The sequence below is a fragment of the Natator depressus genome, chromosome 4, assembly GCF_965152275.1.
Source record: "Natator depressus isolate rNatDep1 chromosome 4, rNatDep2.hap1, whole genome shotgun sequence".
NCBI lineage: Eukaryota > Metazoa > Chordata > Testudines > Cheloniidae > Natator > Natator depressus.
In genome coordinates this window covers 140,921,304-140,948,720 of record NC_134237.1, presented here as the reverse complement: position 1 = coordinate 140,948,720, position 27,417 = coordinate 140,921,304, and the positions used below count along the sequence as shown (strand labels likewise).

Genomic DNA, 27,417 nt, shown 5'->3' with positions numbered 1-27,417 from the left:
GAAGGGGAGTCCTCAAGGGCAGGGAGGCCACTGGGTAAAGGAAGTGGGAGCGAGGACTCAGATCCTTTCGCTAGCCCACTTCACCGGGGTAGTGCAGAAGCCAGGAAAGTTCCCCACAAGAGAGGGACTATTCTCCCGCTTACATAATTGGCGTCACGAACTGGATCCTATCCACAGGGTCCACCCCATTGGTTTACTGGTTGAGTTCTGGTACCACTGTCCAGGCCTGGTCCAGAACCCTACCGTGGCTGGAATTGAAGAACTACGGGCCCAGTTTGCTGAAATTCAGCGCAGATTGCCAGACCAAGCTGAGGCATTACAACAAGCTAGAACAGAACAGAGAGAAGCCTTATCAGTGGCTAAGGCGGTAATAGACCAACAGGCAGCAGAAGCTAAGAAACCCCCTACTATTTATGTCCCACAGGAGCAGAAGGTCACGGAGTTTGGTGGCTTCCCGACTAGACCAGGAGACATTACAGTAGAGGAGTGGGTCGAGTCTGTGAAGGCGGCTCTGCGTGTGCTAAGAGTACCTGAAGAAGATCATGTGGTCTTCATAGAGGAGCACCTCAAGGGCCAGGCCAAGGCCACAGTAAAGTTCATGGCAATGGGAGACAAGAAAGATGTGGAAAAGGTGTTTGAACTCCTCCTGGAAGTGTACGGAGATAAGGTACCTATTGGAACCCGACTAAAGGAGTTCTTTGAGCGAAAGCAGGAGCCCGGTGAAACTATCCGGGCATATGCATATGACCTCCAGGAGAAAATGAGCAAAGTGGAGTGGCGAGACCCTCAACGAGTTCCAGACCCAGATATGGTTCTGAAAGAGCAGTTAGTGCTGGGGCTCCAGGATGATTCCCTCCGCCGCAAAATGAAAAGGAGGTTTAAGGAAGAGCCCAGTAAGAAGTTTCATGAACTCATGCAGGCTGCCATTATGTGGTCAGAAGAAGAGGAAGTTCCTGTGACAGAGACAGCCAAGCCTAACCCCCGTACACGAAGTGGGGGCCTAGTGAATGCAGCTGCTGGGGAAAAGGTCCTGCCCCAAACACAGTTAACACTGGAAAGTTTAAGTGAGGCTGTCCAAAAACTGGCGGTCCAACAGGAGGAGATGATAAAAGTGATGACTGAGTTAATGAAAGAAAAAATCCCTTTAGTATGTCAAAGTATCCAAGGGTACCGGGATCCCGAAGAGCCCCACTAAAGGATGACCTGGGAAGGTACATCTGTTACACTTGTGAAAAGCCAGGGCATACTAGCCAGGAATGTCCACTGAGAAGGAGAACAGAGTGCCAGGCACTGAAAACCAATGGGGCACCAGGAGCAAGTGGTCCATCTACAGTAGAAGGCCAAGCAGTGGCAGAAGGATTCCTAGGCCTCTCCTTGGTGGAAAATCACTCTGCATACAGTGTTGAAAGGAACGTGGGCAGTGCCAGCATATCTAGTGACTTCTGTAAGCGAGCATTTGGAAACTGTCTAACTGCTGAAGTATGTATAGCAGGGGTTAAGACCAGATGTTCATTAGATACTGGCTCAGAAGTCACCACGATTACTGAGGCGCATTTCAAAAATATTTGAAAGACAAGGAGCTGACCATGCAGGGCACACAGTTTGTATGTCTAACAGCAGTTAATAGACTGGCAATCCCAGTGGTGGGATGCCTCGAAGCAGACATAGACTACATGGGTCAGACACTGCCAGGGAAATGCATCTTCATCCTGAAAGACAGAGATTCTGAAGGGAGCCATATGGGAGAAGGAGTCCCGGGATTCTAGGGATGAACATCATTAGTCAGCTGAAGGAGCTACCATTGCCAGAAGAAGGAACCAGGAGGATGAACCATCATGGGCACTCTAAGAAGAATGCTGTGCTGAGTAGAGTACTGGCTCGAGCACAGAGACAAAACCATGCATTGGGCCCTGCAGATTGGAAATGTTAAAGTGGGCAGAAAACAGAAGATTGTTATTCCTCCTCGGAGAGGGAAGTTCCTTGACAAACACTGCTGTGTATCAGAAAATACCAATAGATATCAAGCTCTTGTAGAGCCTACATCTGGGGTAAACCTACCTAATGGACTTCAGTCAGCCAATGTACTGACTAGTGCCATCAAAGGAAGAGTACCAGTGAGTCTTCTAAACTCAAGCGTGAAGGCTATGGCGTTACAGCCTGAGGAGGTGATCCCGCAGGCGAAGGTAACATTTGGGGAGAGGGGAGAACAAGTTACCTTTCCTCAGGAAAGATGTGGTGGGAGACTGCCAGTTCCAGTTCAAGTGGCACACCAAGGGCTGATTCCTGCACAGGTGGCTAACTTAAGGATGTTGCCAGAGAAGCATCAAGAAGCCTTTTCAAAGGATGAGGTGACCAATTTCGATGACTGGGTCAAAGGTGTCCATGACAGACCAAAGACAGCCAGTGAAGTTGCTCTCAGTACAATTAAAGACACAGCCCAAAGTAGGAACAGGACTTATGATCGCAAGTCCAGTGGGGCTCTCATCAGACCTGGTGATAGTGTAACAGTTCGTAGCCACAGACGCCAGAGACGTAATAAAATACAGTACAAATGGGAGCCAAATCCCCACACTGTGGTCACCCACAACAATCCCGAACTGCCAGTGTATGCTATCCAGCCTGAACAAGGAGGTCCTGAGAGAGTAGTACATAGGGACCAGCTAAAGCATTGGACTTTTAGTCTTACCAGGTCTCGTAGGAGGCATAGAGCAGTATTTCCAGAGGAGACTAAAACCAATGGGGTAAACCCAAACCCTAACGGGAATGGCCAGATCCCTCAAACTCACCCAGTTTTACCCAAGAACAGGGAAATAGAAAATATGAGTAACGAACCACTAGTTTTAAGAAGGTCCCAGAGGGCTAATAAGAGTGTACTTCCTCTTAGACTTAGAGATGATTATGTTATTGGTTCTATGAAGTGTTTTAATGAATATTGTTATGTATAGTATGAAGAAGTAGATGTGAAATGTTAAACATGTTAAATGTTCTTTTGATAATTGTTAATAGGTTTTTGATATGATACAATGTGGGTATATGGTGTTACTATGGGGCCTGGATGTACTGGTGTGAATATTGTGGCTGTGGCAGAATTTTAGCAAGGGGGAATGTAAGGGGACTGTTGCCCCCTTACTAACATTCAGTGGGGGTGTTTTGGTTGGCTAGCTCCCAGTACTAAAAAGGTGGAAGGATCGATGGGGAATCAGGACCCTGAGACTGACAGCAACCAGGAACAATGGGGAGAGGCCAATGCTCCAGGTCAGCCAGAATGACAGGGTGAGCAGGCTAATCAGAGAGTCAGGAGGCCAGGGAGGTCCCATCCTCCGTGTGAGCTGGATTTGCCTGGCTCAGACAGAGTGGGGCCGAGCTAAGAAGAAAGCAGGGGCCTGAGCTGAGCTGGAGAGCAGAGCTGGGCCAGATCCAGAGGGACCAGAAAAGTAGCCCAGAGAGAGCAGACCCTGTCCTGGGAGCAGAGCTGCAGCCCCAAAGCCAGAGGCACAGCCCAGAGAGAGCAGACTTGCCCTGGGAGCAGAGCTGCAGCAACCAGAGCCGGAGGGGCCAGAAAAGCAGCCCAGGAAGCAGGTCAGTGCTGGGAGCAGAGTCACAGAAGCAGCCTGCAGAGCAGACCTGTCCTGGGAGCAGAGCTGCAGCAACCAGAGCCAGAGGGGCCAAAGAAGCAGCCCAGGGAGCTGGAGGCAGAGCAGCAGCAGCCGTGCAGAGACCGAGTGGTGCAGCTGGGGCTGGAGCAGTCCGGAGCTGGGTGCGGTGAGCAGCTGGGGAGAGCGAGGGGGACCCTGGGCAGCGGGCCCAGCACAGGGAGACGCCTCAGCCAAGGGGCTCTGCAGGCCAGGCTTGGATCGTAACCCCGACAGGGCGGGAGCGACACTGGGAAGAAGGGTCCTACCACTTAGAGCCTGAGAGCGTGTGGCCACCACCAGAGCAAGTGTCCGACCCACAGCATCCCTGCAGCACAGCCAGGGCCTGAGAAGAAGGCCTGGGACTTACAAGGAACAGACTGTGAACTGCCCTGACGTTCCAGAGACGCCGTTTGTGATGTTCCCTGCCACAGAGTGGGGTGATGTGTTTCCTTTAACCTTTCCCATTTTTTCTTATTCTTTTTAAAATTAATTATTGATTAAATAACTTGCATTTGCTTTAACTTGTATGTAATGGTCAGTGGGTCAGAGAAGTGCCCATTGCAGAGAGAGTACCCCGGAGTGGGGACACCCTAGCCCCTGTCCTAGGTGTCCTAGGTGCCCTGCTGTGGGTCGAGCCCCGCAGAAATCCTGGGCCCAGCCTTGTTGGGGTTACGAGGACTCTGCCAGACAGGAGAGTGGAAGGGGAGTCCTCAAGGGCAGGGAGGCCACTGGGTAAAGGAAGTGGGAGCGAGGACTCAGATCCTTTCGCTAGCCCACTTCACCGAGGTAGTGCAGAAGCCAGGAAAGTTCCCCACAAGAGCGGGACTATTCCCCTGCTTACACATGTACCAGCAATGCAGATACAGGTAGGCAACCGTTTTCATGTTCTCTCCACAGGTACTAATGTGGAGAGTGGACTAGATGAGGGAAGGGAACAGAAGGAGACTCCGCCAATTGGAAGGCATGAGATGCACTGTCCTAGGGATGGGGGTTCCATGACCACCGCTCCCAAGAGAAGGAGGCGGGTGGTGGTGGTTGGGGACTCTCTTCTCAGGGGGACTGAGTCATCTATATGCCGCCCCAACCAGGAAAACCAAGAAGTCTGCTGCTTGCCAGGAGCTAGGATTCACGATGTGACGGAGAGACTGCTGAGACCCATCAAGCCCTTGAATCGCTACCCCTTCCTGCTTCTCCACGTGGGCACCAATGATACTGCCAAGAATGACCTTGAGACTACGTGGCTCTGGGAAGAAGGATAAAGGAGTTTGAGGCGCAAGTGGTGTTTTTATCCATCCTCCCCGTGGAAGGAAAAGGCCTGGGTAGAGACCGTCGAATCGTGGAAGTCAACAAATGGCTACACAGGTGGTGTCGGAGAGAAGGCTTTGGATTCTTTGACCATGGGATGGTGTTCCAAGAAGGAGGAGTGCTAGGCAGAGATGGGCTCCACCTAACAAAGAGCGGGAAGAGCATCTTTGGAAGCAGGCTGGCTAACCTAGTGAGGAGGACTTTAAACTAGGTTCACCGGGGGAAGGAGACCAAAGCCTTAAGGTAAGTGGCGATGTGGGATACTGGGAGGAAGCACGAGCAGGAGAGCACAAGAGGGGAGGGCTCCTGCCTCATACTGAGAAAGAGGGACGATAAGCGAGTTATCTCAAGTGCCTATACAGAAATGCAAGAAGCCTGGGAAACAAGCAGAGAGAACTGGAAGTCCTGGCACAATCAAGGAATTAGGATATGATTGGAATAACAGAGATTTGGTGGGATAACTCACATGACTGGAGTACTGTCATGGATGGTTATAAACTGTTCAGGAAGGACAGGCAGGGCAGAAAAGGTGGGGGAGTTGCACTGTATGTAAGAGAGCAGTATGACTGCTCAGAGCTCAAGTATGAAACTGCTGAAAAACCTGAGAGTCTCTGGATTAAGTTTAGAAGCATGAGCAACAAGGGTGATGGCATGGTGGGAGTCTGCTATAGACCACCGGACCAGGGGGATGAGGTGGATGAGGCTTTCTTCGGGCAACTAATGGAAGTTATTAGATCGCAGGCCCTGATTCTCATGAGAGACTTCAATCACCCTGATATCTGCTGGGAGAGCAATACAGCGGTGCACAGACAATCCAGGAAGTTTTGGGAAAGTGTAGGGGGCAATTTCCTGGTGCAAGTGCTGGAGGAACCAACTAGGGGCAGAGCTCTTCTTGACCTCCTGCTCACAAACCGGGAAGAATTAGTAGGGGAAGCAAAAGTGGATAGGAACCTGGGAGGCAGTGACCATGAGATGGTCGAGTTCAGGATCCTGACATAGGGAAGAAAGGAGAGCAGCAGAATATGGACCCTGGACTTCAGAAAAGCAGACTTTGACTCCCTCAGGGAACTGATGGGCAGGATCCCCTGGGAGAATAACATGAGGGGGAAAGGAGTCCAGGAGAGCTGGCTGTATTTTAAAGAATCCTTATTGAGGTAACAGGGACAAACCATCCCGATGTGTAGAAAGAACAGTAAATATGGCAGGCGACCAGCTTAACAGTGAAATCCTTGTTGATCTTAAACACAAAAAAGAAGCTTACAAGAAGTGGAAGATGGGACAAATGACCAGGGATGAGTATAAAAATATTGCTCAGGCATGCAGGAGTGAAATCAGGAAGGCCAAATCACACCTGGAGTTGCAGCTAGCAAGAGATGTTAAGAGTAACAAGAAGGGTTTCTTCAGGTATGTTAGCAACAAGAAGAAAGTCAAGGAAAGTGTGGGCCCCTTACTGAATGAGGGAGGCAACCTAGTGACAGAGGATGTGGAAAAAGCTAATGTACTCAATGCTTTTTTTGCCTCTGTCTTCACGAACAAGGTCAGCTCCCAGACTACTGCACTGGGCAGCACAGCATGGGGAGGAGGTGACCAGCCCTCTGTGGAGAAAGAAGTGGTTCGGGACTATTTAAAAAAGCTGGACGAGCACAAGTCTATGGGGCCGGATGTGCTGCATCCGAGAGTGCTAAAGGAGTTGGCGGATGCGATTGCAGAGCCATTGGCCATTATCTTTGAAAACTCATGGCGATCGGGGGAGGTCCCGGACGACTGGAAAAAGGCTAATGTAGTGCCCATCTTTAAAAAAGGGAAGAAGGAGGATCTGGGGAACTACAGGCCAGTCAGCCTCACCTCAGTCCCTGGAAAAATCATGGAGCAGGTCCTCAAGGAATCAATTCTGAAGCATTTAGAGGAGAGGAAAGTGATCAGGAACAGTCAGCATGGATTCACCAAGGGCAAGTCATGCCTGACTAATCTAATTGCCTTCTATGACGAGATTACTGGTTCTGTGGATGAGGGGAAAGCAGTGGACGTGTTGTTCCTTGACTTTAGCAAAGCTTTTGACACGGTCTCCCACAGTGTTCTTGCCAGCAAGTTAAAGAAGTATGGGCTGGATGAATGGACTATAAGGTGGATAGAAAGCTGTCTAGATTGTCGGGCTCAACGGGTAGTGATCAATGGCTCCATGTCTAGTTGGCAGCCGGTATCAAGTGGAGTGCCCCAAGGGTCGGTCCTAGGGCCGGTTTTGTTCAATATAGAGTCATAGAATATCAGGGTTGGAAGGGACCTCAGGAGGTCATCTAGTCCAACCCCCTGCTCAAAGCAGGACTAATCCCCAATTTTTGCCCAGATCCCTAAATGGCCCCCTCAAGGATTGAACTCACAACCCTGGGTTTAGCAGGCCAATGCTCAAACCACTGAGCTATCCCTGCCCCCATATCTTCATTAATGATCTGGAAGATGGCGTGGATTGCACCCTCAGCAAGTTTGCAGATGACACTAAACTGGGAGGAGAGGTAGATACGCTGGGGGGTAGGGATAGGATACAGAGGGACCTAGACAAATTAGAGGATTGGGCCAAAAGAAATCTGATGAGGTTCAACAAGGACAAGTGCAGAGTCCTGCACTTAGGACGGAAGAATCCCATGCACCGCTACAGACTAGGGACCGAGTGGCTAGGCAGCAGTTCTGCAGAAAAGGACCTAGGGGTTACAGTGGACGAGAAGCTGGATATGAGTCAACAGTGTGCCCTTGTTGCCAAGAAGGCCAATGGCATTTTGGGATGTATAAGTAGGGGCATTGCCAGCAGATCAAGGGATGTGATCGTTCCCCTTTATTTGACATTGGTGAGGCCTCATCTGGAGTACTGTGTCCACTTTTGAGCCCCACACTACAAGACGGATGTGAAAAAATTGGAAAACATCCAGCAGAGGGCAACAAAAATGATTAGGGGACTGGAACACATGACTTATGAGGAGAGGCTGAAGGAACTGGGATTGTTTAGTCTGTGGAAGAGAAGAATGAGGGGGGATTTGATAGCTGCTTTCAACACCCTGAAAGGGGGTTCCAGAGAGGATGGCTCTAGACTGTTCTTAGTGGTAGCAGATGACAGAACGAGGAGTAATGGTCTCAAGTTGCAGTGGGGGAGGTTTAGGTTGGATATTAGGAAAAACTTTTTCACTAGGAAGGTGGTGAAGCACTGGAATGCATTACCTAGGGAGGTGGTGGAATCTCCTTCCTTAGAAGTTTTTAAGATCAGGCTTGACAAAGCCCTGGCTGGGATGATTTAGTTGGGGATTGGTCCTGCTTTGAGCAGGGGGTTGGACTAGATGACCTTCTGAGGTCCCTTCCAACCCTGATATTCTATAATTCTGTGACATGTCTATAGTAAAACCAAACTGAAGTTTATATAATATAGCTTGAGTTAAAGATTCAAATATAAGTAAGTAAAATGATTTGGAAACATCAGATTACAGGTAAAAGAAAAACATAAAACTCAATCTACAGCCTATACTTATTAACAAATCCCCTTTTTGTCTTATAAGGTATTTCTCACCCAGTGGTCAATCCGAGCAGCTTTTCTTCAGTTGAGAGAGCTGGGATTCACTTTTCATGAGACACTCTTGCTGGCAGAGTGCCTCTTTGTAATGGATTATACCTTGTACCCTTTCTTCTTTTATACAGTCCCAAACTTTTTGTCTCTTTTCCAAATCAGGGTGTTACATTAACTTGAGCTCAGCCCTGAGGGTCCTCTATTCAAAGTTTTTCATGGGGTTCTTTTGTAAGTGCTCAGACGTGCATCTGGTCCAGTCTGTAAACACAAGGCTGGGTTGAAAGATGGCGATTGTTCTCACTCTTGCTTGAGTTAGCTCTGAGACCCATCCCACTTTACTGCCAACACTTTTGGAACATAATGTTCTACATTTTAAATATCTCTTAAAACATTTCTTGTACGAACAACTGACAATCACCATGATGATCAGCTAGTTCTTAGCTTTTGACAGAGATCACACATAACCCCCCCTTTGGTGAAGTATTGAGAAGCTGGTCAGATACAGGTGTAATACGCCTTCTGGGCATGCCTATGTCACACAGTGGAGCTCACAGTGAGCCTCACAGCCCAAGGCGTTGAAAAGAAACTGAGAGGGGGTTGGGCAGCCCCACCTTTTATGGTCTAGGTTGGAGGGATGAGTACACACAAGGCACAGACAGTTCCCAGCGTCCCCAGACAATGCTATTTATGAAAAATATCTGTCTTGAGTGCACTGGGTGTGCACAGGCATAGGACGGAAAATATATATGCACAAGCACTTGAAGAACAACACAGGAATAGCTCGATTGGATCGGGCCTGTGATCCATCTAGCCCCATCTCTGTCAGCCGCCAGCACCAGCAGTTTCAGAAGAAGGTATAAGAAACCTCTTAATAGATGTGCGATAATATGTCCCCAACATTACATCTCCTCCTAGCCCCTTTTTTTTAGAGTTTGGCTTAAACTCTGAAGCACAAGGTTTAATATGTCTTACAAAATTGGTGTATTAACCCTGGATATTCTTGTTATCCATATAAATGTCCAATTCCTGTTTGAATCTTGCTAAATTCTTGGCTACAGTGACATTTGTAGCAATAAGTTCCACAATCTAATTATCCTGAAGTCAAAAGTAAGAAAGATATTTCCTTTGATCAGTTTTGAATTTGTCATCTTTTAAGCTATTTTAGTATACCCTTGTTCCTATGCTCAGCTTCTCTTGGCCATGGGCAGTGTTTCCTTCCCACCCTTCTACCCACCCGAGAGATGGAGACTGTCAGTTGACACAGAAATGCCCCCCTTTTTGCAGCTGAGTTCTTTTCTAGTGAATGGAAAGTCCTGTCTGTCTTAACACCAGCCTTCATCCCCAACCCTTGCAGCCCCCCTCCCTTTCTGCTCACAAGTGCTGGCTTTACTCACAGGTGCACAGGAATGAAGTACTGCTTGTCCTCATCACTCTCACATTTTCCCTTGACGATATCTGTAATGTCCATCACTGTAAGAGACAAGGGACAGGAACCTATGGTCACAAGGTCCTTTGGACAACCCTGAACCAACCCAGAGGGCACAATGACCACCATCCATCTCCAACTCATCCTGAGCTTTCACGGGAAAAGAGCAACCAGAGACAGCCAGACATTACTGAGCACCTCTAATCTGTGTTTAGAGTGACTGTCATTGCCAATAGGTGGGAGGAACATGATAACCACATAAAACAGGGGTTCTCAAACTGGGGGTCGGGACGCCCCGGGGGTCACGAGGTTATTATATGGGGAGTCGCGAGCTGTCAGCCTCCACTCCAAAACCTGCTTTGCCTCCAGCATTTATAATGGTGTTAAATATATAAACAAGTGTTTTTAATTTATAAGGGGGGGTCGCACTCAGAGGTTTGCTATGTGAAAAGGGTAACCAGTACAAAAGTTTGAGAACCACTGACATAAAAGAACCTGCAAACAACCACATTCTCAGATGGAGGGGATGTCAGGCTCAGAAATGCAGGGAGGAGGTGGTAGAAGAAGGAATGGGAAGAAATGAACAGGGGAAATTTTGGCTGAATCCCAGGAAAAGGCTCCTGGCAGGGAGATAACTCCTCACTTAGATTGCAACAGATTGCACTTGCCCCTAAAGGATGAAGGAGGCTTTTCCATGTCTGATTTCTCTCAGTTTCTCTATTAATCATACATTTTCAGGCCAGGCAGGACCATTTGATCATCCAAACTGACCTCCTGCATAACACAGGCTGGACGATTTTAATCAATTCCTTCACTGTCCCTAAAAGAGGAGCTGCAAGACTTCAATAATGGAACCAGAACTACTGCCCAGTTTCACTGCAGCTTTCCTGAGGTCTTGTTTAGACTAAAAAAGGTGTTCTTCTCGATCAAGTCAACTCAATACAGCTAGTACTGTAATACTGAAAAATCTACCTACCATCAGTGCAGACACACTACCACTTTTTGCCTGATTATATCAGGATGAGTCGTACCTATGGACCTCTTTCCTCAGTGACTCACCACATATAGCCTTCCACTTCCGGAAATGCTATACTTCCAGTAATTCACTATCATCCCCTTCTGCCTGCTCCCAAATGCTATCCCCTCAGCAATTCACCCCAGGTATCCCTGTTCCCCCTAACACTATCCCCAGCAAGTCATCACAGATATCACTCATCCCTCCAGCACTATCCCCACAGAATCCCTCTACCCCACAGTGTTTTCCCAATACTGCCAATACTAGTGAATTTTTCATAAGTGACAGCATTTTATCTGAAGCTGAAGCCAGTCTTACAATGATGCAAGAAGTCAAGCCCTCTAGTGAATTTGAGCCCTGCCAGGGGAAAGCCACCCCCTCTGATTAGCTGCCTGTCCAACTTACCCACTGTGGGAAAGTGGGAATTTCCATAATATTTTTATGATGCCTATGTGTGCCTCAGTTTCCCCTATATTTCACATGGCTACCTAGTGTAGGGGTGACAAGGACTATTTGCTCTCAGGGCGGGCTAAGAGACATAGGTATGAATGTTGCCTAGCTGTTTGAGACTGAATGAGTCATTAAAAAGGACTGGCCAAGGCAGACTCCATATCACTGGAGAATCTGATAAGACAATGGCAAATCCGGTCACCAGGACATTGACACCTAGCAATCAATGACCCAACAGAACATGGATTGGGGGCTTGGCTGGGGGCTCTTATCTAACCAGAATGGTCTATGGTCTATGCTTTAACCTTCATTTCTCTATGCTCACCTAAGGACTGTTGATGCTGTGTGCCAGGTGACAAATAAACCTGACTGTTTTGACAATGCTGTGTGAGTGTCACTGCAAATGCTAGGTGAGGTGTATTAACCCCTGAAGAGTATACAAGTCTTTACCAGGAGTCTGTCTCGGCTGGACCTGCTGAACAGAGGTCACGGTTCAAAGCAGAAGTGCTGAAAGCCCACAGGTTCAGTCAAGGAGGCTGTGAGGTAGCTTGGCCTGCCCTGGAAGAAGATCAGGGGTCTGGCACACTGAAGGGGTTCCATTCCTCCAAGAAACTGTTCCAAAGCTGGGGGCATAGCACTGATCCTGTGGACTAGTGACACCCAGTTCAGGGGGCTAAGTATCCAATCAGAGCAGCTACAGAAAGAGCTTCTCTCTCCCCCACACCCCCTCATCAGTCCAAAGCCATTCTCACAAGAGGGGAACAGGGAGCTAAAGAGACCAGCAACTCAGGGCAACTTCACTCCCTTCCCCCACTCCCTGCTTGTGAGTAACGGGGATGGGATGGGATGACATTTCTGCTCCTCCCTGCTCCCTCCAGCACCTTGCCTGGGAAGGAGGAGGGATGAAGATAAAGCACACCTCAAGCTGCCCCCCAGCCTGGAAGTGGGAGATAGGACCCAACTGCCGCTCCTTCAGGCCTTGGGGAGGGGGGTGAAGAACACCAGGAAGAGCAGGGAAGAGGCCGGGGGTTATGAACCGATGGAAGGGCAGAAATGATGGGGGCACTGTGGGACAGGATTGATCCAGAAGTTGAGAACCAAATTAACTCTGGGCAGGTAATGGGCAGATGTGCAGGTGAGAGCTTCTGCTGTGGGAGCCAAAGTCACCGTACCCAATAAATTCGGGGGAGTGGGAAACACTAACTGTCACATTCTCACACACACGCACTGGGGATCACACATGCACGCACATACACACACAGACAGGGGATGGGCAAGGGAAGTTCAAATATCAAAAGACAGACGTAAATTTTTTAATCTCGTGATTTTTTGGGTCAGTATTATAATTTTGGGGACCAATTCCTGATATTTGATCTACTGCTATCCCCTCAGCAGCTCACCACAGATATTGACACACATACACATTGTGATGGGGCGTCAGCCCCACGCTGGCCCATAAGGTGTTAATAGAGCCCGTGGGAGGCTGCGCAGGAGGCAGCCAATCAGAGCTGGGCTGGCCCATATAAGAAGGGCTGCAGAACAGAACAGCTGCAGTTGCTCTGTGGAGCTTGAGGAGGGAGGTAGATTGGCTGTCTTACAGGTAGAAGAAAGCTAGCACTCGGGACAAAGCAGAGCTGGGCAGGATTGGGGGAGTGCGAGCGCCTGGCTGGCTGCTAAGACTTGCATGCTTAAGCCCGGAGGTGAGGGTGAAGAAGATGCTAGGGCTGTGGGGAAGTGGCCCAGAGAAATAGACTGAGAGGTTGGAGGGGACACAGCATGTGGCTGCCATCTACTGGATCCCTGGGCCTGGACCCAGAGTAGTGGGTGGGCCCAGGTCTCTTCCCCCGCCTCTCCCTACACACACACACACACACGCTTCCTTGCCACCGAGAAAGTGACCAGACAATTGGCTGTGGCTGCTACTGAATGAAGTGGCTGGACAGTGGACTCCAGTACCCCCAGAAGGGGGGAGAACTGAGTGTGACACTGTCACGGAGTCCCTGGGCGATGCTCTGGAACTGCTCCCCATGAAGCCAGTCAGGACTCTGGGGCAGTCGCCTTCCTTTGAGCAGCCTGTCTGCAGGACACACAGCTCACACAGCTTCCACCTTCCTGGGTCTGACCTCGGAGCCTTCAGCGTCCTCTGTCCCTCTGTGCGCTTCCCACAGCAAGTCCGCCCAGGCAGGATCCTGGGGAAGCCAGAGGGTCCTGCCCCCCAACTCTGCAGTCAGACGGGACTCTCAGCCAGCCAGTAACACAGAGGTTTATTAGACGACAGGAACATGGTCTAAAACAGAGCTTGTAGGTGCAGAGAACAGGACCCCTCAGCTGGGTCCATTTTGGGGGGCAGGGAGCCAGACAACCACGTCTGCCCTTCACTCCTCGTCCCCAGCCAGCCCCAAACTGAAACTCCCTCCAGCCCCTCCTCCTCTGGGCTTTGTCCCTTTCCCGGGCCAGGAGGTCACCTGATTCCTTTGTTCTCCAACCCTTTAGCTCTCACCTTGCAGAGGGGATGGGCCCAGGCCATCAGTTGCCAGGAAACAGGGTGTCGGCCATTCTCTGTGTCCAGACTCCTGCACACACCTGCCCTCTAGGGCTCCGCAATGATCATACACCCTTACCCCACCCCCTAGATACTTAAGAACTGCCTAGGAGAAACTGAGGCATCCCCACACTATTCAGAGGAAACATTAAGAACAGTCCCACTTCGTCAAAGACACAGTATGCCCTGAAGAGGATGCTGTGGTCCTTGGGATGACACAGGTCCAGGAGTAGAGGTGACAGCAGGTGAGACACCACCAGAAGAGGGTACAGAGCTAATTCCCAAGACAGCCAGCAGGAGGTGCCACAGTGGTGAGTTGCACCCCGTCACACACACAAAACACTATCCACTTAGCAACTAACACTGCTATCCCTCTGCCTTCTCCCCCAGGGCTATACCCTCAGTGAATCACCACAGATACCCCTCCAGCCCTGCACACAATCTTATCAGTAAATCAGATATCCCTCCACTCCCCAACTGCTACCCCCTCAGCGACTCATCACAAATATCCCTCCATCAACCACCACAGCCACAGCACTCTACCTTCAGCGAGATATCCCTCTGACCCAATGCTATGCCCTCAGTTACTGACCTCCGATATCCCTCTGCCCCCTCAAACAATATCAGCTCACCACAGATATTGCTCAGTCCCTCATAACTCTCACAGACATTCCTATGCCTCGCCTCTGGTGCTGTGTCCTCCGCCACTCAGCATAGATCTCCCTCCATCCTGTCAACAACTTACCAAAGACATCCCTCAGACCTCAGCACCTATCACCTGTGTGATTCACTTCAGATATCCCTCCACCTCCTCTCCCAGTGCTGTCATGTTTCACAGCATATACACAGTAAACAATGTGTTGGCTAGCACATAAATATATATCATATTCATATGTATTGTCTGCACTATATAAGTATGCCTTAAGCACCAATAACATTAAGCACAAATATTGGCACAGTGATGTAGCCTAAATTGGCCTATACCATAATCCTGTTCACTTATGCTAAGTATCCCATAACCCCTTACATTTGCTGATGTAAGCATTTGGCACAAGCAGATAGGAAACTTGTCAAATTCAAGATACATTTGTTCCATGTTTTAGTACAAGCTAGGGATGTACCTTCATGGATCAGTGCCTGGAATGCTAGTATCTACAACAAAGATAAGGAAGAAACAGAACAGCTAGTTAGAGAACTGGAACAAACTGATTAGTTGGATTTTAATGACTTGTACAGAAATGTGTAACTTGTAAAATCATATATAATACCAGCTGAAATGTGTAACTTGGGGAGCACACCTGCTGCATAAGGTGAATATAACATTGCTGCACAGGACTGCTCTTCAGAGACTGGGTTTGGATATAACCTTTTTCCTGTACCATATTAATAAACCTGACTGACATTGGTTATTTGATCCATTGAGTATAATTCATAATGAACCAAAGTGTGGTCAAGCAATTTACTATTCTATTTATCATCAACAGAGAAGTTAGACAGAAAAATGAAATTCTCTTGCTGGAAGATTACAGTTACACTGCTTTATTTCTTAGAATTCAGAATGATAACACACAAGAATCCAAAACCAGAGAGAGACAAAGCAGGCTGCTCCCAAAAACAGGCACCACTCACCCCAGTTTGTTCCAGGCTGGCTGCCTGCAAATTGACTGCTGCTTGCTAGGCCCAGACAGTGCACAGGAACTCCTCCTCGCCCCACCCCCCAAAAGTGATAGTTTGCAGTTCGAACGCAGCCAGTCCTCAATACACAATGCTATTCCCTTGGCAAGTAAACATAGCTATCCCTCCGCCCCCCAGCACTATTCCTCTCAGCCATTCACCACAGATAACCCCTTCTCTGATGTTATTTCTCTAGCAACACACCACAGTTATCCTTCCACCAGTATTGCCAATCTCAAGAGACCAAAAATCATGAGTCAGATTCCCTTGAGAGAAAAATCATGAGCCAGACCCTTGAAAACCATGAAATTGGCTCTAAAAATCATGATTTTTTAAAAAATCAAATTATGTTTTTAGTCCGTCTTTTGTCTTTTTAACTCCCTTCTATTCTTCTACCAACATGTGTGTACTAATTTCAGGTTCAAAATTCAATTTATAATGCACATAAAAATGTATGCCTCTCCCTGGCTGCTCAGATGGAAAGTCCGCTTACCTGCTCCTCACCCCTAAAATAGGGGACCTGCAATCCATTCTCTCTTACTGTATTAACCTGGGAGCAACACTTCTTTGCCTCCTGCTGCTCCAGGACTTTTCTACCCGGGACACAGCAGCACCAATTCCGCAACGCTCCATTCCCCTGCATCCTGCTGCCCCAGGGCCCTCTCTCCACTACAGGGCCATATGTCAAGGCCGAGTTCAGTGGCAGGGCAAGTCTGTGACTTCACTCCAGAGGCTCTGCCCATACCCCCTGCCCTGAAAATTGCAGGGTTGGAGGACTTGATCACATCCAGGCAGGGGGAGCTGTCATCCAATCCCTTCATCTCCCACCACTATCTTCTGCACCTTCTCAGCCTGCTTTCTGCCCCCTACATCCCCCTGCAGCCCCTACATCAGCCTCCTGCTCCCCCCAGTGCTCTGCTCTCCTCATTCTCCCCACCTTTCACAGGGTCTCTGCTGCTCCTCACAGTGCCTGTGTCCTGTCTAGCCCACTGAACCGCTGAGTGTCAGCCATCATACCTGTGGGCAAGGCTTCAGTTTCATTGCAAACAGTGGGAGGTGGCAGCCAGTTTTATCAAGGGCAGCCTCACTTCCACCAGAAGAGAGACTATAGGGAACTGGAGGTGTCTTGCTGGCTTCAAGCCCATAGACACTATTGGGAGGTGGTGGCCATTTTTAACTCTGGGAAAATTTGTGAGTTGGCACCTTTCATTGTTTGCTGTTTGCATGGAGCAGATAAGGAAAAAACCCCAGAATTGCTAAATTGTGATATAATCCCGAGAGCTGACAATGCTACTCCACCCCCAGCGCTATTCCCTCAGCCACTCCCCACAGATATCCCTCTGCCCACCGCTTTCCCCTCAGCCACTCCCCACAGATATCCCTTCTCTGCCCACCGCTATCCCCCTCAGCCATTCCCCCCGATATCCCTCCTCCGCTCACCGCTATCCCCTCAGCCACTCCCCACAGATATCCCTCCTCTGCCCACCACTTTCCCCTCAGCCACTCCCCACAGATATCCCTTCTCTGCCCACCGCTATCCCCCTCAGCCATTCCCCCCGATATCCCTCCTTCGCTCACCGCTATCCCCTCAGCCACTCCCCACAGATATCCCTCCTCTGCCCAGCGCTATCCCCTCAACCACTCCCCAAAGATATCCCTCTGCCCACCGCTTTCCCCTCAGCCACTCCCCGCAGATATCCCTCCGCCCACCGCTATCCCCTCTGCCACTCCCCACAGATACCCCTCCACCCACCGCTATCCCCTCTGCCACTCCCCGCAGATATCCCTCCTCCCACCGCTATCCCCTCTGCCACTCCCCGCAGATATCCCTCCTCCCAGCGCTATCCCCTCAGCCACTCCCCACAGATATCCCTCCGCCCACTGCTTTCCCCTCAGCCACTCCCCACAGATATCCCTCCACCCACCGCTATCCCCTCTGCCACTCCCCGCAGATATCCCTCCTCCGCCCAGTGCTATCCCCTCTGCCACTCCCCACAGATATCCCTCCTCTGCTCACTGCTATCCCCTCTGCCACTCCCCACCGCTATCCCTCCTCTGCCCACCGCTATCCCCTTAGCCACTCCCCACAGATATCCCCCCGCGTACCGCTTTCACCTCAGCCACTCCCCACAGATATCCCTCCCCCCACCGCTTTCCCCTCAGCCACTCCCCACAGATATCCCTCCGCCCACCGCTTTCCCCTCAGCCACTCCCCACAGATATCCCTCCTCCGCCCACCGATATCCCCTCAGCCACTCCCCACAGATATCCCTCCGCCCAGTGCTATCCCCTCTGCCACTCCCCACAGATACCCCTCCACCCACCGCTATCCCCTCTGCCACTCCCCGCAGATATCCCTTCGCCCAGTGATATCCCCTCAGCCACTCCCCACAGATATCCCTCCTCCACCCACCGCTATCCCCTTTGCCACTCCCCACAGATATCCCTCTGCCCGCCGCTATCCCCTCGGCCACTCCCCACAGATATCCCTCCTCCGCCCAGCGCTATCCCCTCAGCCACTCCCCACAGATATCCCTCCGCCCAGCGCTATCCCCTCAGCCACTCCCCACGGATATCCCTCCACCCACCGCTATCCCCTCTGCCACTCCCCACAGATATCCCTCCTCCACCCACCACTATCCCCTCAGTCACTCCCCACAGATATCCCGCCGCCCAGCGCTATCCCTTCAGCCACTCCCCACAGATACCCCTCCGCCCGCCGCTATCCCCTCAGCCACTCCCCACAGATATCCCTCCGCCCACCGCTTTCCCCTCAGCCACTCCCCACAGATATCCCTCCTCTGCCCAGCGCTTTCCCCTCAGCCACTCCCCACAGATATCCCTCCGCCCACCGCTATCCCCTCAGCCACTCCCCACAGATATCCCTCCTCTGCCCAGCGCTTTCCCCTCAGCCACTCCCCACAGATATCCCTCCACCCACCACTATCCCCTCAGCCACTCCCCACAGATATCCCTCTGCCCGCCGCTATCCCCTAAGCCACTCCCCACAGATATCCCTCTGCCCGCCGCTATCCCCTCAGCCACTCCCCACAGATATCCCTCCTCTGCCCAGCGCTATCCCCTCAGCCACTCCCCACAGATATCCCTCTGTTAGGGACACTGGGGCATGGCCACTAGGTAACTCGAGGGGATGGAAGACCACGAGTGTCGATGAAGCCCCCTCGCACTAGGCCCAGGTGTCCTTGGCCCCCCCTCCCGCCTGGAGGCACTCGCAGCAGCTCTGCGTACTAGGCCCAAGTGTCCTTGGCCCCCCCGCCTGGAGGCACTCGCAGCAGTTATGCTGAGGATCTGCAACAATATGCTGCAGAGTCAGACTGCCTGAAACTAAGCAAGGCCAAACAGGGCAGATATGGAAGAACAATGCTGAATAAAGCAGCTTTATGTATAGTTTAACAAATGATACAGAGAATCAGGGAACTAGCTGGGAACTGGATTGGCTGGCTATATGGATACTTGGGGCAGCTTGCTATTGGATAAGTATGCTGGAAAAAAGGATGTATAAAAGCCTGTGTAACTTCCTGCTCTGTGTACAGGATTTGAGATTCAAATCTCCCTGTACCTATTTGAAGCTTCAAATAAACTTTTCTGCTTCTCCACCCCGTTGTGATTATTGGGTGTAGCACACCGGGTAACGAACCAACTCAAGCTGTTGTTCAGCCTCTCGGCACTGGGTGCCGGCAACACCTCCTCTGCCCAGCGCTATCCCCTCAGCCACTCCCCACAGATATCCCTCCGCCCAGCGCTATCCCTTCAGCCACTCCCCATAGATATCCCTCCACGGCCCAGCTCTACCCCCTTGGCCACTCCCCACATAGAATCATAGAATCATAGAATATCAGGGTTGGAAGGGACCCCAGAAGGTCATCTAGTCCAACCCCCTGCTCGAAGCAGGACCAATTCCCAGTTAAATCATCCCACATATTTTCCTCTGCCCAGCACTATCCCCTCGGCCACTCCCCACAGATATCCCTCTGCCCCAGCACTGTCCCCTCAGCCAGTCCCCACAGATGAATCAGTGTTGCCAACTCTCTAGATATGTGGTACACATTGTGGAGCCCCTGCCCCACAGGTGTGCGTTGTGGGATCCCAGCGTCACATACAAACAGAGCCACTTCTCAGCCCCCTGCTTGTGAGGAAAGCTTGAGGGGGCCATGAGAGTGCCCCGAACAGCTCGCAGCTCAGAGGAAAATGCACAGACCCTGGACTTGCAATTCTAAGATCTCTTGATTTTTTTCAGCCACTCTCAGGATAGTGTGGGGGCCTGACATGTACATTTAAATGCTTGGGGGTGGGAGACATGGCCTGCTCCTCGGGCTCCGCGACCCCCCTGCGGTGTTCCCAGCACTGGCCAGCGTTCTCCTCTTGTGTGGCCCCCACCGGTCTGTGCAGGGGTGTGGGGAGAGGGCATTTGTGCCTCCCCATCTGCCCTGCAGACATGAGAACAGAGCTGGCCTTTCCCTCCTGACAGTGATTGGGGGGGGCAGAGGGATATCTGTGGGGAGCAACACAGAGGATAGCACTGGGCCGAGGGATATCTGTGGGGAGTGGCTGAGGGGATAGCGTTGGGTGGAGGGATATCTCTGGGGAGCGACATGAGGGATAGTTCTGTGTGGAGGGATATCTGTGGGGAGCAACACGAGGGATAGCGCTGGGTGGAGGGATATCTGTGGGGAGTGGCTGAGGGGACAGCGTTGGGTGGAGAATTATCTCTGGGGAGCGACATGAGGGATAGTTCTGGGTGGAGGGATATCTGTGGGTCGCAACACGAGGGATAGCGCTGGGTGGAGGGATATCTGTGGGGAGCGACACAAGGGATAGCGCTGGGTGGAGGGATATCTGTGGGGAGTGGCTGAGGGGATAGCGCTGGGCGGAGGGATATCTGTGGGGAGCGACACGAGGGATAGCGCTGAGAGGAGGGATATCTGTGGGGAGCGACACGAGGGATTGCTCTGGGCGGAGGGATATCTGTGGGGACCGGCTCATCTAACCATCTTCTCCAGCAATCTCCCTGCTCCCACATCTCTGCAGCCAGAGACGGGGGAATAAAGGGGCCTCCAAGCTCACACCAATTCCCACCGGGAGGGTGGCTAGTAGGGAAGGGGAGAACAGCCCCCACTGCTGGCTGGAAATCTGGCCCCAGCGAGAAGCAAACAAAGCAGCAGCTGGCCTTAGCATCCATCCTCCTACCCAGAGGGTGGGCTCCTTGCCAGCTGAGAAGGAGCAAGATGTTGTTTGGACCCTCAGAGCCAGGAATCTTTCTTTCCTAGTTCCACAGCCATGTAGGGCCAGGAGCAGCCAGAGGCCCTTGGGATGGGTTGAAGAAAACTCTCCCATTCCAACTCTGCACCCATTTCCCCCAGGATCTGCCTCATCTTCCCTCTCTCAGCTGGGGTCCCTCATGTTCAAATTGCCTTCTCGATCCACATCCACCTGGTGCCCTCTCCCCTTTAAACCCTCCTCCGTGGCATTCCTCCTTTAGCAGGAAGCAGCTCTCACTGCTCTGACAACAGGGGTTCAAAATCAGGGCGCTTTGCATATTTTTTCTTTTATATGTAACCCACACACCTCCTAGGTGTGGTGCTCTGTCCCATTTAGTGGCATCGAGACCACGTAGAGAGAAATTAATGAGTCTGCTCTATAGCCTTAGCCAATAAGCATATGGTTTTTAGCTCACGCAGTAGAGGCTCATGCACTAAGCTCCAGAGGTCTCAGATTCAATCCCGCCCGCCAACAAACAGGGTCTGTGGTGTTACAAGTGGTTTTGAATCTTTAAAGCCACATTTGCTGAACAGCGAATCCTACATTTTTTTTCTCAGCAACCAGCCTGTGGCTTGCAATAGCACCTGGGTACAGTGAGAGCCCCCCCACCCATACTGCCTCCTGCCCAATGCGCTCCCTATAGATGACTGTCTCAGCTGATAGATATGAAGAGATGGATGCTGGTGTAGACCCACAGACCTCCACTGAATGATCTCTGAGCTCGGCTGACAAGCTGCATGGGGCTGAATTTCCTGTTTCAATCCATTTCAGGGGGCTTCCGCCCCCTTGGGGGCACATGGATTTCAGCACCTTCAGCTACAGGCTCTACAGAGCATAAATGCGTAGGAGCCAGTATAACACACAGCAGCACAGACCCGCTTCCCAGGGATACACTCAGCTCAGAGCCCAATTTGCTACCCTTGTGTTAAATATTCACTTGGTAATTACTCTGTGCTTGAGGTCCCAGCTTACACTAATAAGCCTATCAAAAATCAATCATTTCCAACAACTCCATTTGTTGAGGATCAATATCCCAGGCTCGGAACATTTATCAAAGTACAGAGGCAGAGTGAGAGAAAGGAGCGTGTGGAATGTCCTCACTTCTATCACTTCTATCACTATCCTCTGATATGACTGATGACTTGCTTCCTCCACGCAGTGGCTGTGCCTGCTACCATCTGCCAGTACAGAGACACTATTGTCCTCTGATCACTAACAATGAGAGGGAAGAGTTCCCCTCTCTCTGACCCTGGGAGAACCCCCCAGTCCCTGCTCTCAGCCCCAGGTCCCTAAGGCCCAGGACAGTGACATACCAGAGGGAGCTGAAGCAGCCCCTGAGCCATGGAGGGGCCAGAAAGAGACAGAAAGTACCAAGTCTGTCTGGCTCAGCTCAGAGATAACCCAGGGGGATGTGACAAAAGCCCACACATGTGAGGGGTGTGAGCCCACCGAGGGAGGTGTGTTAGGTGTGTGTTACTAAGCAGACTGAGGGCAAACCGCAAAAGGGGAATTTCAGCTGCAGCTCAGAGAAACACCCTGCAAAGAGACAGCTGTGGCCTGTGTTACGCTAGAGATCAGATGGTCACACTGGTCCCTTCTGGCTTTACAATCTGAGACAAAAGCTGCACCTGTCAATCAGTCTCCTGGGGCAGGGCTGAGCCCCAGCTCTGGAACACTTGTAACCAGCCTGACAAAGCCTCAGGAAAGAGGCTCTGGGGAGAGGTTCTGCTCTGCCCTAAGGGATGGGTTGGGTGTGAGTGGATGGGACTGGCCTCTCCCCACTTTCAGCTGTAAATAAGGGGGCCAAATCTGGCAGTGAGCAGGGATGCTGGCCCAGGTGAGGGCTGGGGCAGGGTCATGGGCTGACAGGCTAACACTGCTGACATGCAGCCCCCACCTCAGGCCAGGGACACAGGCCAAGCCAGCTGGAGCCCTTTGGCTGAGCGGCCAGTGGAGGGGCAGCACTGCTGGGGCCAAGGAATGAATGGATCCAGGGCCCACACTCACCCGAGACGCCAAAGGGCCGTCTGAGGCCGGTGCTCAGTTTCCGCGTGTAGGTCTCCTTCAGGTCCATGCGCCCCACCCGCACAATCTGACACACGAGGAAGAGTCTCTCTCGTTTCAAGTCCTTGCTGCCCAGGTCCTGGGGGGGAGAGAGAAGCTCAGAGAAAGGCCCAACAGAGCGCAAAGGCCTGGCCAGGGGGTCTGATGCCACATGGGGCAGGCTAGTCCTCAGCCTGGGGGCGCCATGTCAGCGCTGGGGGGGATGGATGGCCTAGGGGGCCTAGCTCAAACAGTGCTCACAATCCCCCCACCCCGGCCTTTCAGAATCTCCGAGAGTGCACTGCTTCTGGGGGCTGTGCTGGGAATGTGGGTTAGGTCGCCAGAGGGCACTCAGCGGGGCTCTAGTGAGTCAAAGGGACACTCTGAGATGTGGTCCTTCAGCCTGTGCACAAGCCTTGCAGCTCGATGAGCCCAAAGGGCACAAGGCAACGGTGACTGAACAGAGCGAGTTCCTCCCAGGACACTGCCTGTGAGCATGGTGGGCTCAGCCCAGCTTGACCTGCAGGAAATGAGCAGGCCCCACTCAGCCGCTCCTGATTTGTTCATGTAGGAGACAGCTGTAACTCTAGTGTTCGGACCTATGCCTGCAGCTGGACTGCACCTGGGCCAAGTGCAGAGAGGGTGGGATGGATCAGCTCCAGCAGAAGAGCATGGTGGGGCAGGAGGTGACTTCGTGCTCATGCTGTTAATCAGCTTCATTTACATATAGACTTCCCCTTTCTCTGGCCCAGCTGCCTTGGCCCCTTCCTGGGGTCAGTCTCGGTGCAGCTTGTGCCGTGATGAGAATACAGCTCGGTAGAGGTCTACACTTAAAATGCTACTGTGGAGCAGCTGCAGCATTTCAGTGTGGACACGGCCTATACCGATGGGAAGGGCTCTCCCGCTGGCATAGGTAATCCACCTCCCCGAGAGGCGGTAGCCTTCTTCCATCGACCTAGTGCTGTCTGCACTGGGGGTTAGGTCAGTTTAATGGAGCCGCTCTGGGGTGTGGATTTTTCACACCCCTGCAAGAGATAGCTATATGGATGTAAGTGCCTAGTGTAGACCAGGCCTTAGTCAGTAGGTGCCACATCCCCTCTGTTCCCCTTCCTGGGGCCCGCGAGAAAGCAAGGCCAGCCGCGGCGAAGGAGATGGGCGTACAAGAAAGCCTGGGGGGAGAGCAGCGGTTAGGGGCCCTGGTGTCTGAGTGTCACAGAGGAAATGGGCCACAGGAAGGATTTAAAGGAGTAGACGGTGGAACCAGGAGCTAGGGTGAGCACCCGCTGCTTATTTTCAGATGGACTGAAATTTATTGAAATTGATCACAGAGACCATTTTGAACATTCAGTTGACGTGTCTGATAATTGCAGGTGTATACTGAAGGACAGAAGAAACGTAGACGTGAGAGAGAAATACATGGCGTGCTGGGTTACCCCTCGTTTGTCATGTGGTTACACTAGCAGAGCACTGGGACCAGCGGCCATTCAACGGGGAGCAGGGGGGAGGGGCTGGGAGCCAGGGTGGGGGAAGGTCAGGGAGGGGCATGGTGGCCCAGCTGCGGTGGAGTGGGGGACGGGCATGGTGGCCAGCTGTGGTGCGATGGGGGAGGGGCAAAAGGCCCAGCTGTGCTGAGGTTGGGAAGGGGCATGGTGGCCCAGGTGGAGTTGGGGGGCATGGTGTTTTGCCACCCATCTCGGGACTGCTGGGCTACTGGTCCTGTGGGGGCAGGCTCTGTGTCCCCGTCTCTGTGCAGCCCCCTGCACGACGGGGCTCGATCCTGGCTCAGGCGTCTGGGTGCAAGAGGCATGCTGTCAGGCAGAGCAAGAGGGCACCTGTGCTCACCGTGAAGATGGCTTTCAGGTTGTTGAGCAACTCGATGTCCTGCGGGACCCCCGTGCTGGCCCAGCGGATCAGATAGTTCTCGCTGCAAAGAGAACGCAAGAGCGTCAGGAGACTCGCCACTGCAGGACACAGCCAGGAGCCCGGGATCCAGCTCTGTCCAGCCTCTCAAGGGGTGGTGCTGCCCTGAGCTGGGTGGGCGGGCCTGTGGCCCTAGGCCTCCAGCTCACAGACAGGAAGGGACAGCCACCGAGCACAGGGTCTGTGAGCAGGAGAGGCTAGGCCCAGTCAGCACCCTGGGGGTATGATGGGGGCAGCAGACGCAGGCTCTGCCGCCTCCCACGCAGGGCCCTGTTCGGTGCTCAAGCCCAGTGAAAGAGAGACGGTGAGGGCCAAGTTTTATCCCCTCTACCACGTGTCCTGTCCTCTCCCATCCAGCACGCCCTGTACAGCACCAGAGGCCCAAGCACCCTGTTATTCAAACAGCCCTGTGGGAAGCTGCCTATCCTAACAGCCCCCCTCACCTGAATGCAGGTACCGGGGATCATCCCATCTGGGCCGTGGGCCTTGGAGATGCGACTGACTCCAAGTGCAAAGCATGCGCTCAGCAAGCTTCCTTCCGGAGGAGCATGGCATGTGGTGGGACAGGATGCAGACGCTTGGCAGGCGCCACACAGCCCTGGAGCAGAGCCCTACGTGGGGCAAGGCCCAAGAACAAACCCCCGTTTAACAGCCAAGCCTATGGCTCTGGGCCAAGCACTGCAGGGAGCTGCCAAGGCTCCTCCCTCTCTCTGGGTTGGGACCTGACACCTCTGGAAACAACTCAGGCCTCTCTGTAAGCCCGGGTCACGTGGCGCAGCTCAGGCATGGGCAGCCGCGGGGGGGGGGGGGGGGCAGGGAACCACCCTGCCCTGGGGCTGGATCTGAGCCAGCACCCCCTGGAGGGGACAGGCCCCATGTCCTATTCCTCACCCCCATCTCCCAGCCTGTCCCTGCCGTGGAGCCAGATCGGAGCTAGAGGGGAAAGGCCCCGGGTCTCATTCCCCATGCCCCCACCACCCAGCCAATCCCTCCATCCTGGGGCCAGATTGGAGCCAGCACCCCCATTCCCAACCCCTCAGAGCCAGCCCCTCTGCAAGCACTGCACGTTCCCATCAGCACTTTTCACACTTTTCCTGGTTTGCTCATTGCTCTGCTCTCAAGGGACCCATTGTCCCACTCCCTGCAATCCCGCTTTGCTAGTTCTGCAGCTGCTCCCTGGCTGGCTAGCTGGTGCAGGCTGTCCTGGACAGAGGCGGATTACTGTTTTGTGGGACTCTGGGTCAGAATAAGTGGGGACCCCCTACCCCCTCTCCTGCGCTCCTGCTGGGGAAATGGGGTTGGGCACGGGGGTTTGCCCCACTCCTTGGCAGGAGCAGGTCAGGGCATGGGGATGCCCATTTTTCTGGGGTGCCCCCGATTGGCTGGGGCCCCTAATCCTCCACAGCCACCTCTTTGTTCAACGTACAGCCCTGGCTCAGCTACCTAGCGCTGGCTCAGCCTGGCCTTCCCCAAGCACTGCTCCATCTCTGCCCTCTCTCCTCTGTCTTTCAGCTGCACTCCCCTCGTGCCTCCCCAGAATCCAGCCTGGGGGAGAGACCTACAGCTGCAGGGTGTGACAGGTGGCCACCTCAAGGCTTTTCGCTCTCACTCCTGCCTGAAGGGCATTTGGTTTCTGAGTGAATTCAGGAAACCACTTTCACACCAATCCCTTTCCATCACATGGATCCACAAACACAGGGCCACTGCAGAGCCCGAACTCTGGTCCTTGACTCCCCAGCACCCGTCTGTCATTTGAGCTACCTGTGACTATGAGTTTTGACGGGGACCTGCCGCTAGAGGGGGCCGTGTGAGACATACTTGGCCAGTGAGCACAGAACAAACTGCTCCACCACAGCAGAGACCTGGAGAGCAAGACTGACTGGTCCTGGGAATGAGGGCTAGAGGGTAAAAAGCGGATCACAGAGTCCTTACCCTGGGCACATTCAGTACAAAGGCAGTGGGTTCAGGAGTAAGGCAAGGGACAGGAGACACAAAGTAACATTAACTGGTCAGTTTTCATCACAGAGGAAGGTTAACAGGTCTCTGTGGGCAAAAACACTCCCATGGGATGGCAATTCCCCACTTGTACGTCTACCATCAACCTGGGCAGCTCCAGGAGACCTTGGCTCCCCGGGCAGCCGACACCAGACGAGCCCACAAAGTGTCAGCACAGCCAGGAGGGAGGTTATTGCATTTGCGGGGTGTATTTTGAACGGAATGGAGAGGAAGGGAGAGACAGAGACAGAGACAGGCTGCATCAGGAAGGAACAGCTTCCCCGGGGTGAAGGCTGTCTCCCCTCCCTACAGAGAAAGAAACAGCTGCCCCGGGCCCACTGGGTGCCCCCCTGTGCCTCAGGTTAGGACAGCAACATATTGAGTCCCATTGGGTCTCATGCCATATGAAGCCTCAGGCACTCAGCAGGGGGCCAAAAGCCCTGGTCTCAGCAGGAGTTCCCTGGCCCAGGGCAGGGTGTCTCCTCCTGCCAGGCCAACCCTCCCTGAACAGTGGGTGTCTATCCCCCTCAGGGGGAGAGGGGCAGTTATCACCAGTTGGTCGGTCACTGGGGGGGGCATGAGCAG

General features: G+C 52.5%; 1 protein-coding gene across 1 annotated transcript in view; it reads right to left on the bottom strand.

The window, feature by feature from the left end:
- Positions 1 to 27,417, bottom strand: part of LOC141986946 (dedicator of cytokinesis protein 2-like) — a 334,430-nt gene that overhangs the window by 281,176 nt on the left and 25,837 nt on the right. Inside the window, exons 9-11 of the mRNA XM_074952036.1 lie at positions 24,760 to 24,841; positions 22,882 to 23,017; positions 9,882 to 9,957 (exon numbers count right to left, since the gene is read on the bottom strand). Coding sequence (XP_074808137.1) covers positions 9,882 to 9,957; positions 22,882 to 23,017; positions 24,760 to 24,841 — 294 coding nt within the window. The remainder of the gene's footprint in view (positions 1 to 9,881; positions 9,958 to 22,881; positions 23,018 to 24,759; positions 24,842 to 27,417) is intronic.